This window comes from Musca vetustissima, unplaced genomic scaffold (assembly GCF_032173495.1).
Source record: "Musca vetustissima isolate MV318-11 ecotype Yass unplaced genomic scaffold, APGP_CSIRO_Mvet_v1 utg14306, whole genome shotgun sequence".
Lineage (NCBI taxonomy): Eukaryota > Metazoa > Arthropoda > Insecta > Diptera > Muscidae > Musca > Musca vetustissima.
The window spans coordinates 153,636-165,261 of NW_026879768.1; the positions used below are offsets into that span (position 1 = coordinate 153,636).

The window sequence follows — 11,626 nt, forward strand, 5'->3', positions numbered from 1 at the left end:
TCATCAAATTCTTCTCATGATATGGATATAAGTGCTCAGTTTGCCCGAAAAACACTACAAGACTATGAGGTTATATCGGTAATTGGCAATGGTGCCTTTGGAACGTGTTTTAAGGTGCGTGATAAAGAAACGGGAGAACTATTTGCCTGGAAAGGCATGGATTACGATGAGCTAAGTGAATCGCAAAAGGAATCACTGGTTTCGGAAATACGTGTTCTACGCCAGCTGCAACACCCTAACATTGTCCAATACTATCATCATTTGGTGAACCATGAGGCGAAATCGATTTTCATAGTTATGGAATGTTGTGAAGGTGGCGATCTATCTCAACTGATCGCCAAAGCAAAGGCGGAGAACAAACGTTTTGAAGAGCGTTACATATGGAGAGTACTATTTCAGCTATGCCGTGCTCTCCAGGTGTGCCACAATAAAATCAAAGATGGTACAATTCTGCACCGCGACATAAAACCAGCCAATATTTTCCTTGATATGGAGGGTAATGTTAAACTCGGTGACTTTGGATTAGCCCGCATGCTGAAGCGTAATGAATCATTTGCGGAGACCTTTGTCGGAACTCCCTACTACATGAGTCCGGAAATGGTAAAAGGTTCAAAATATGATCGGAAATCGGATGTTTGGGCTGTCGGCTGTTTAATTTACGAAATGTGTGCCCTTCGTCCGCCATTCAAAGGCAAAGAATTTACCCAACTGTCTGCAAATATTTCCAATGGAAAGTTTAATAAAATTCCCGAAACCTATTCTAAAGACTTACAAGAAATCATTGCCTTTATGTTGGAAGTGGAATATGAGCAGCGACCGAGCATAGAAGTTATATCGCGCCATCCAATATTGGTGCGTAACATCAATGATTTGGGAAACCAATTTCCTCGCTTGGTCGATATTGAAAGTGTGGAACAAGATTTTTATGTGACCACCGAGGAACGTGATACTCGCTGCAAATTTGAATACAGTCCATTCCAAGATTTCTCCGTGTACTCAGAGCAAAATAGTTTTCACGAGGGTTATGGTCAACGACGTATGAGTATAACGGGCGTGTTTACACCTGACCTAAGGGCGGAGTTATTCTACTCGGCTAAGCGCAGAATATTTCCCATAAATCCCAAACTACAACTATCCGATCCCGAATTATATGAAACTATACGGCGTGAAGAATATGCCACAATTGATGAAACCATCAAACCGGGACCTAGACATTTTTCTCACGAAGACCACGACGAAGAACTATCCCCTGATTTACTAACAAGAGATATTTTCGACGAAGTTCTACAAGAACGGTTACATGCTATACGTGCCCAGGAATCACTGCTCCAACAAAGAGAAGAAGTTCTTAATGCCAGAGAACAACAACTTAATGAGAAGGAGAAACGTCTAATAGCCTTTGAACAAAGCCTAATGGCGAAATATAAGGCACTAAACGAAGAACAAATTGCAAAATCAAATTCCAATTCCAGTCGACCATCAAGTGTCAATGAAAGATCTCGGATATCATTGCCAGATATGCGACCAGCCTCGGAGATACCACCACCAATCCCGCCTCGAAAACCTGTTAATCCTGATGAAACATATTGTACAATAGAGCCCACCGATACCACCTTACTGCATGAACCCACAGTGGCCAAATTGAACCTGGCCACATTACCAGCACCAAAAGCATTTCCCGCCCTACGTAAAGTTACATTTCAATCTCCCAAGAAGTTCATAACCTATGATATTGAGTCGAAACCATGTAAGATCAACGCTCCCACCAATACAAATCCAATGCAAACAAGTGTATCGAGTAAGGGAAGCGATGATTCCAATGAAAGTTCCAGTACCACAAATTCTACTTCCTCATCAACAACAAATCGACGTAAATCCATACTTTCAATATTTGGATTAAGCCGCAACAACAAGGAAACAACGTCCAGTAATAACCCAACAAACAAATCGATTCCTTCATCATCATCATCCTCCTCATCATCATCGGTGCCAGTAATCAGCAATCCAGTAACAGCAACAACAACAGCTCAAGAACGTCTTACTTCCTATCCAAAGAAAGAGGAACGCATTCTTTCGAAATGTGAAACTGCTGATCTGACAAATATCTGGACCAAAGAACATAAAAAGGCAGCTTTTGAAATGTTGGCTGCAATGAATGCTGCAAGTGGTGATGGCAGCATGGCTCCTCGCCATAAAATACGTCAATCGGTTCGTGAACGAAACACCCTACAGCGTAATCGTATGCGACGCTCGTTAATGGCTCCACCAATGGCTCATTATCCCCATCATGTTCCAAATGGAATGCGCGAACAGATTGTACTTTGAATTGGTGGTGGTATGAAAACTCTCTCTTGACAGGGGTATATGTTCTTCGAAAGGAATTAAAATACAACAATAATTATATTTTGTGATTTGGAATTTATTCCAATTAATTTTTAAGAAATATAAATAAGGGTTAGATTTTAAGTAAATCAATTAAGAAAATTGTTAATGTACGATTATTAGACGACAAGCAATTAATGTAAATAAATTGTTTTGAAAAATTAAACATAAAATCGCTTACACATTCTTAAACAAACATGAGATTGTTTTAATAATATAAAAAAAAATTGCATCCGAACAACGTAGTTCGCTCTCAGAATTACGTACATGAATTAACCCGTTCATACAACACTATTCATAATTCATATCAAGTTTTTTATTTCAAACTTTTTGTTTCTTGTTTTACACCAAATATGTAACATATTTTAGTGAATTACATAGGGATCCAAATAGAAAAAATAATTCTCTTTCTCCTGACTATGATAACATTTACTTTTCATTCATGTTTTCCATTTTTTCTGAAAATGTTGTTGTTTTTAATACATTTTTATATTTTCTCAATTCAAATGTCACATACTGTCACAAATAAAATTTTGGAGAATTTTTTGTTTGAGTTGCCCCACCGGACATATATAATTTTGCATTATGGAAAACAAAATTTACAGCTGTCTGTTTTTCAAATCGGAGGTTCAGAAATTTCTAAAGCTTTCTTTTTTTGTCATTATAATATCCTATTGATCTGTTCCCGTACTCAAGAATCTACTAATTTTACTAATTTTTACTATTCTTTCCGATATCATAAAGAAAAAATGTTATCGTAGTAAATAATTTTACATTTTTGTAAGTTCTGGAACAGACCATATATGAATAGGTGTTATTTTTAATTACATGGTATTTCGCTGTCACTTTTGAATATTTTTTTTTTTTTGAAATTTTACACGTAGAAACTACGTCAATATTTAAAATAAAACGAACATTTATCTCAAATTATCTTCGAAAATATTTAATTTTATACCAAACACATTTGTACAAGTCTGGTAACATTGGTTTAAAAATAGAACATGGCATCAACAATTTTTTGATGTATCGATAATTACTCATCCTTTTCAGTTTGGACACCCCTTCTTTTTGTTGTTATTTTACTATATAATATCATGGCCGTGCCATTGTTATTATGACGCCGGTAAAATCAAAATATTTTGTAAAGTCTACTACCATTAGGAAATATGCCAATTCTTTAATTAATGTTACAAAATTTAAATATATATTTTTAATTTTTGTCAATTTTTGCCGTTATTAAGATGAAACCCTAAACACATCAAACGGCCAGCATATGATACTATCGCCTTTATCGATTTTTACTAATCGATTTTTTCAATTGCAATCCTATTTTTTTGACGCCGCTGCATATTTTTCTACACCTCCTCAGTTCTCCATACATTCAGACGACAAGAGCAATTTGCAATTTTTTTGTTAGATCACCTGCGTTTTTCTTCAATAAATTGCATTAGGAAAAAACGGAAGCAGATATCAGCGTTATTACCAGTTAAAAACGAAAGAAAGTTTATTTGCTTTGCATACAAAAGTACTATGAGCGATTGGGCCAAATCACAGAAGAACCAGACGAATAAAAACATTGAAAAAATGTCCGATGACGCATCTAAGTTTTTGGGTGGTATCTTGGGAGACATCAGTTCCAGATCCGCGTATGCACAAATTGGCATTGGAGCAGCTGCTGGTTGGGCAACTGGTTTTGCCACAATGAAAGTTGGTAAATTTGCCGCTTTTGCTATTGGCGGCGGTATCATACTCATGGAAATTGCTCACCAAGAGGGTGTAATCGAGATTGATTGGTCAAAGATTTGCCGAAAGTTGGACAAAGTTACCGACAAGGTAGAAGAAGCTGTTACCGGTCAAGAGAAGTCCTGGGTTGACAAGGCCGAAAGGTCATTGGATCGCAAATTAGATCGCGCCGAAGAGCTAATCAAGAACAAAACAAAGAAGGCCAAGAAGTGGTACAGCACTCTCATCGGTGATGAGAATGGTCCAAAAATAAATGATTTGCACATCTTCCTTACTGCCTTCATAGGCGGTGTTGCATTGGGTATAGCGAGCTCTTAAAGAATGAACTCTTGGCAATTGCCTAATTGTGGATGTTTTTAAGTCGTTTATTTTTCTCTCCTTAATTTTGATATTTTGTTTGTTTCTCCCCCAAACTCCCTTTTTTGCGAACACTTATTTAATAATTACAAAGGATATTTATAATTTATATACGTATGTAATATTTCTAATGTATGTTTTAAACTAGTATTAACGAAATGCGTTCAATCGAATAAAAAAAACAACAACAACAACAAAAAAAAAGATGTCTATATAATTAATGATAATTTTTTCGATTTGGTAAAAATCAAAGAAACACATTTTCCCCACAAAATTTTAACAATGTTTAGTCGCATTTATATAACGCATTTTTATTATTTTTTAGTATGTAGACATAAGACAAAAATGCGCATCAATATGTAGAGCAGCAAATGTAGTATACGTACATTGTCACATGTATGTGAGTGCCATATAAAAAGAATGTGTGCATAAAATTTCCTCAAAAAAATAGATAACAGATGAAATGTAAACAAAACTTTTTTTTGCAAAAGATAACTGGTGGGTGGTTATATATCACGGGAGGGGAGATTTTAGTGGAATTATTGCACATTTCATGAAGATGGATTTGTGTTTGGTTGACTTTTATCATTATGTATGGGAAATTGATCACTTACATAGGGCAATTCGCATTGTTTCAAATATATACTAGAGTTTATAGTTTAAAAGAAGTAATACTAGTAGTGCTATATATACCAGGAAGAACCTAGGAGTTCAAATATGATTACTGACATGTTGAACAAGGATATCATTGTAATAGAGGAAATATCGTCTTAAACTATAAACAGTATCAATAATAATTTTACCAATTTTAATAGATCTTGAAAAGTCTGTAAAACTATTAGGTTTGGTTAAAGAGTTGCTAAAGCGAAGTTCTGGATCCCAATTAAGCATAAGAATGGGTATACTGTTTTGTTTCAAAAATGTCTCTACTATCGAAATTTATTTCCTAGCTGCAACTAATGGATCTAAAATGGTCATGGACTGCTGAATAAATACAGAGTGTTGTAGTAGTCAGCGACTACGATGGCTAGGTCATGTTTTGAAGATGGATGAGGATGTCCCAGCACAAAAGGCATATAAAAGCGAGCCAACGGGAATAGGGAAGGCCACGAATTAGATGAAAAGATCAAGTGGAAGAAAACATTTCGAAAAATGGTATTTCAAATTGGAAGAAATGCGCGCAAGACTGACGCTCGCCTTATAGAACAAATGTTCTGACACAAGTCGGTTATGTAAGTAAAGTTGTAGTAGTCAAGATAGACAGTGTCTATTAGACACCCTTGGTGTGCACACAATTTGGCTCATAAAACAATTATTGGAGTATATAATGTCACTCCCTATAGGGGATGTGTTGAAGTTTTGGAGACTTGTGTCGTACATGCGGATTTCTCTGTTTGTCTCATTTATAGGATCCCCATTATAGGCCGGTATCCCTTATATAGAAGTAAAAAATCCAAGAAAAAAAGAGGAAAATATTTTGACTCGCCGATAATAAAAAATGCAGTATAACTGAAGAGTATTTAGCGGTATTACAGTAGTGTCTCGATATAGTGAACCCCTATATAGTTAGGTTAAAGGATGTCCATCCATCAGTTGTCTAGAAGCTGCTTTCAAGCGGATACATTTTGTCCATTGAGCTCATCCTAGATACCTGAACAAATAGAGCAAATAAAAAGAGGGGAAGAGGAAGGATATGAAAAAGTGATGGAGGGGATATTTTGTTAATGTATTTAGCCTTGTCAAAGGGTTGATAAAGGTAAACATGTTTAGTATCAATATCGGACAAACAGTAGATGTATTCGGCTAGCTTGTGATGGACATCTACAGAATACATGTCCTATTGTTTCTAGCTCTTCCTAATCCTCACAAAAATGACAAACACTCGATTGATGTCCCATTTAGATTCTCGCAGTGAGTTTAATCTTTCTTGTCCTTTGTGGCAGAAGCGGAGTAGTTCTGTGTTGTGGAATTTCGGGCCAGATGCAACCAGGTTGTCAGACCATCTGCTACCGATTTTTCTGCAGTAGCTCTTGTTTATTTCACCAATGAATTAGTAGAGAAACTTTATGGGCTTAAGAGGCAAACATCTATTCGTGATTCCTATGAACATATTTTCGATACATATTAACAATATGAAGCTCTAGATGAATGAGTCTAATTATACCTATGCAAGACTTTTTTATTTGTTCTTTATTTTGTATTGAAAAGCCATTCGGCCAAAATCTAATACAATATGCTCCAATGACAAATTATATGCAAATAAATTAAATCTAATTGAACTAAATTAAACGTATGAAAAAAATATAGCTAAACATATTATAAAAATATTTATAATAAACCAATTTTTTTATTCCATTCGAAATAGCACTGACCTAAATTCTTGAACTTTGATATGGGAATTTGGATGTAGAGTTGAGATAAGTAGGATTAAATTTCGAAATTTCGTAAGGATATTTATGTTTTTTTTTAGAAATTAATTATGGAGATTGTTTCAAAATTTGTACTTTATAATTAAGAACAATTATAAATGACACTAAAATCAACAAAATTGATGTTTGGTGAGGGACACAACTATAAACAACAACTATAAATGTACGAAAAATATCCAATTTGGTTCCCAAAGTTGATGTGTAAGATTTAGAAAGTGATTGAAGTGTGAGATTTGTTATGTGGGTTCAGAAAATTTAAAAGAATCCTTGGTTTCATCATTATAACATCATTTTCCAAATAATTCATTAACTATTCCATTAGCAAACGCTAATTCTTTATATGCTAGAGAATCATTTTATATATTTTAGAATCCACATAAAATCAGCAGTGGACAATCATATGAAGAGAAAAGCCGTTTATATCATTTTAAATATAATCTAGTTATTGCAAAAGTCAATTCGATACAATTAAAGGGATTGTTTAGGGATTCCCTAGAATTATGCATACATGAAAACGGAAATACACAAGCAAAATTAGAACCAGTCTAGAATTATTTTTAAGTGGAAAATATTTCGAACTCCATTTAATTTTATTAGGAATCATCACGTCTCCTCATTTGGTATGTTGTCAAAAATTTTTTTACGTTTTTATATTGACCAATAAGAACTAGTTTTCCATTATAAGATTATAATGGTATACTTTCATTGGACTAACCCCAGTTTGGGATTATGGTACAACCTCCACGAAATACCAATTACCATTAACTTCAATGTCTATATGCAAATATCGAATCTAAATACCATATTTTAGTAGCTTTCTAAGCGTTATTTATTTTACATTTGTTTTTCGTTTACTTCGTATAAATTTACAATTTAAACTATAAATCTTCTACCATGATGGCTGTGCCCGACCCTCTGGACGACCATACAAAGCACTTTTGTCTCTGAATCTGGTCATACGTTCAGTTTCCTTCTGATCGAGGAAATGACCAATGGCAAAGCCAAGCAAGGGAAGTACACCCCAGACGTAACGTTTGTCAAGACCCAAAACCATTTTGATCTATTGATGTTTTAGTAGCTCTTGGATTTTAGCGATTTCTTTTTGTTCACGCTTCCAATTCTGGGTGTGAGACCAGTCGGCGTAGATCGTTGAGACAGTGACAGTGGGGAAGAATATAACAGCTCCGTACTTTCTTGCCAGACGTGCAACAACACTACCGGCCATGAAGTGCTGCAAAAGAAAAGGAGAACAACAAAAAAGTTACGTAAGTTCCAGAAAATTTTAACAAAAATATGCTGAGTAATAACAACAGAATTTGTTATTGAAATAGTACACAATTATTGGCTACTGTTTTCGAAATTGTTTCAGTATTTAATTACAATTTTTTTAGTATTTTCTATAAATTAACAACAATCAGCTAACCAACCTTCAGGAATTTTGCGTGTTTTTTATATTATTTTCTTTTTCTTTCTGTCTTTGTTTTGACGTTTATTTGACAGTTTTAGGGAATTGCCAGAATTTTTTTTAACAGATTATCCAGTAGAAGTGATTTTTGCACAGACAAAAATGCCATAAATTGTTCAAGAATACACAGAATTCGGCTCATTTGTCACCTTATAAATATGCCCTGGAACGATATATGATCTTCCCACAGGGACACACAATTTGTTCTTGACGTAAACAAAAATATACAAAGTTTTTGATTTTTTTACATTGGAAATTAAAGCATACTTTTAGGCCGTATACATGAACATAGATGCAATCAACCGTGATTTAGATTACAAGGATGTAAATGGCATTATTGAGGAAATAAAATTGTACTCATTTGTAGCATTAAAACATTACCGAAAGTCCAAGCACTTGTGGAGCTCTAAAGACAATTCTTAAGGTGTTTCCACCTTAAGAAAGGACTTCAGGATTGGCATGTTAAGGGAACCCCCCCATTCTCGATTTTAATTTTTCAAGATTTTCAATGGGCTGGTAAATCAATACCAATGCTTGTTAAGGTTTGTAACTTTGCACATATATAATTGAAGATTTAAAAGAGAAGAAAAATAATTTTCAAAAAATTTTTGTTATTGTTTTGTTGTTGTTTTTTGCAATTAAAGAAAAGTCCTTATTTTTGATGGCGGGCATGATAACTCCTCACTGGAACATCGGAATCCGAAAATTCCAACGGTGTTAGAAAGAGTACATGTCTGGCTCTCGTATGAACTAGGATTATAGACTTCGCTCTAAAATTAACAAAATGGTGGACCTTAGAAAAAATATTTTTGGAAAATCGCCGATTTTTTACCAAAAACGAAGTTAAAAAATAAGGAAGATCTTCACCGATTGGCTTTATCCTAGTTCATACGAGAGCTACACACTCCCAGAGGAACGTTGCAAAATTTGGAACCGATTGGATTATTAGTTTTTGAGTTATCGTGCCCGCCATTCGCAAAAAAATGTTTAGAGAAAAACTCGTTTAAAGTTTGAGAAGCCCTTCAGCCGTCACTTGATGCTGACACAATAAATCGGCTATATCTTCAAAAGTTCTTGAGATTTTCACTTGAAATTTTGTAGGGACATTCTTTAATTAGTGTAGATTCGAATTATATCAAGAAATTTTGACCCCGAGAATGGGGGGGGGGTCCCCTTAAGTTGGCTTATTTTATTGTAAAAGAATAAAGGAGAACGACGTTTAAAATTCATGTTTTACTCTTATATTCCTTTATAAATTGACATTTCATACAAAGCCAACTTAACATACATGTATGTCCTGAATCCTCGTATGTGTTTCTCCCTTTATTTATCTAATATTCGGATGAATAATTAGAATATTACGGTGTGAAAAGTTTGGATTTAACTGGACACTCAATTTGATTGATATACAAAATTTCAAAATTTGTAATAGTACATTCTTGCTTGTTCTGAAATTGGAGTTTATTGTGTACACATGTACAGTTTGCGGATTATAAAAAACGAAACGAAAAAGTCCTGTTTTCAGGATATACTCCCAATCCATGTATAATTTGTGAAATTTCATTTGACTGTCAAAAGGTAGTATACATTGCATTTGCATGCAAAAAAAAAAAAAACTCGTAAAACGCGGACTATTTCCATAAAGTTCATACGTTTTCAACGCGCATCCGATTTCGGTGTACACCCTAAAAACGGTACCGTATAATGGTACTGTTCAATTTTTGGCATTCTGAAGGTTTTAGGCACATTTTCCCACCGAAAGGTTTGTAATGTAACATACCTTCACCACACTGTGGTACAGGGTCATTGTGCATATGCTTGTAACAGACAAAAGGAAACGATATAGACACGTGGTTCCTTTTGAGAATATGCATAAAATCACTTTCTAAGTCGATTTATGCATGTCCGTCCGTCAGTCTGTCCGTGTTGAATTGTAAACAAAGTACAGGTCGGATTTATGATCCGAATTTGCATAGGTCATTTATTTGGCCTAAGGACGAACTCTATTGAAATTGGGGAAAATCGGTTCAGATTTAGGTATAGCTCCCATATATATTTTCGTCCGATTTAATGTAAATAGTACACCAAAGTCCCTATATATAGATTTGCACGAAATTTGGCACAGCATAATGAATTAGGTCTAGAATGAGGGTGTTAAGTTTCGTGAAAATCGGTTAAGATTTAGATATAGTTCCCATATATATTTTCGTCCGATTTTAGGTAAAAGGTGTACCAAAGTTAGGCCGTTTGCTACAAAATATTGCATAACTTACTGAAATTAGTATTGCCTAACGTTTGCTAAGTTTTTAGGAATCGGTTCGGATTTAGATATAACTCCCATATATAAACTCGTCCGCTTTTAAGTAAATAGTCGCACCAAAGACCCAATGTTAGTATAACCTAACCTGTGACAAGTTTCGATGAAATCGGTTTACTTTTCGATATAGCTTTTATATTTATTTTAGTCCGGTTTTAAATAAATGGTGCATCCAACTCCTCATGTTTATCAGATATTTACCCAAATAATCAACTGATTTACATAATTTTGTCCCATTGTAAGAAGCAACACTATATCTGACCAAATGAAAAATTTCGTATAGGTCCTTAATGGTCCTTCAAAAATGCAAAATGAATATACTCAAAGTGGTGAAGGATATCATATAGACGGTCCCGTCCGACTTTACTACTTTCCTTACTGGTTTTTTAATGTTTTAAAAAACCATTTTTTAAATAATATTTTTTAAGGCGTGGATTTTTTGAAGAACTTTGTATCAAGATTTTGATACAGACATGTTCAAGAACTAAAAATACATATATATTGTTTTCCTGCTACATCAATGATTTTTCATACATAGGTTTGGAAAAATGTGCGCGCAAAATTTTTGGTGGTTATATGTATTTTTCAAAAAATTTGAAATTTTTTAGTTTGAAGAACAATCATCTCCTTGAATGATGTTGATTTCAGCCTTTCGTATTTGGCACTTTATTGGACGTTTTCTTTTTCCCCAGCAAATGTTTCATGATGGTTGAGTTATGAAAATTGTTTTGTTTTTGGCCATGCCTCAAGGTGATTATTCCAGCAATTACAACGAAGTCCAATATTCCGAAGATTCAAGTGCTGGTGAACGTACAAACGAAAGGCAGATGTCTGAAAATTCTATAGAAGTAGAAGAATAACTCGTTTTCTAAGAAACCTATTCGATTATTTAACGGACTTCAATGCAGAAAGAATGCATAACAATGTCAAAGA

The 11,626-nt window shown here is 34.4% G+C and overlaps 4 protein-coding genes across 4 annotated transcripts; 2 read left to right on the forward strand and 2 right to left on the reverse strand.

Moving 5' to 3' along the window:
• LOC133324919 (uncharacterized) lies at nt 1-2,325 on the forward strand. The gene is made up of 2 exons (XM_061533743.1): nt 1-1,471; nt 1,529-2,325. Exons 1-2 carry the CDS (start codon nt 22-24, stop codon nt 2,323-2,325), a joined length of 2,247 nt encoding a protein of 748 aa, XP_061389727.1. The 5' UTR covers nt 1-21.
• A 1,524-nt stretch (nt 2,326-3,849) lies between these two features.
• Nucleotides 3,850-4,444, forward strand: LOC133324896 (FUN14 domain-containing protein 1). Its single transcript, XM_061533721.1, has one exon. The coding sequence runs from the start codon at nt 3,913-3,915 to the stop codon at nt 4,441-4,443; it is 531 nt and encodes a 176-aa protein (XP_061389705.1). The 5' UTR covers nt 3,850-3,912; the 3' UTR covers nt 4,444.
• A 3,354-nt stretch (nt 4,445-7,798) lies between these two features.
• Nucleotides 7,799-7,965, reverse strand: LOC133324900 (NADH dehydrogenase [ubiquinone] 1 beta subcomplex subunit 1). The gene has a single exon (XM_061533724.1). It carries the CDS (start codon nt 7,963-7,965, stop codon nt 7,801-7,803), a length of 165 nt encoding a protein of 54 aa, XP_061389708.1. The 3' UTR covers nt 7,799-7,800.
• Nucleotides 7,799-8,170, reverse strand: LOC133324899 (uncharacterized). The gene has a single exon (XM_061533723.1). It carries the CDS (start codon nt 8,134-8,136, stop codon nt 7,972-7,974), a length of 165 nt encoding a protein of 54 aa, XP_061389707.1. The 5' UTR covers nt 8,137-8,170; the 3' UTR covers nt 7,799-7,971.
• Between the last annotated feature and the right edge of the window lie 3,456 nt (nt 8,171-11,626).

Coding starts and splice junctions, on each gene's coding strand:
- LOC133324900 (XM_061533724.1), bottom strand. CDS start 7,965: ATGGTTTTGGGTCTTGACAAACGTTACGTCTGGGGTGTACTTCCCTTG.
- LOC133324899 (XM_061533723.1), bottom strand. CDS start 8,136: ATGGCCGGTAGTGTTGTTGCACGTCTGGCAAGAAAGTACGGAGCTGTT.
- LOC133324896 (XM_061533721.1), top strand. CDS start 3,913: ATGAGCGATTGGGCCAAATCACAGAAGAACCAGACGAATAAAAACATT.
- LOC133324919 (XM_061533743.1), top strand. CDS start 22: ATGGATATAAGTGCTCAGTTTGCCCGAAAAACACTACAAGACTATGAG. Junction 1,472..1,528: donor AAAATCAAATTCCAATTCCA/GTCGACCATCAA, acceptor ATATGCGACCAG/CCTCGGAGATACCACCACCA.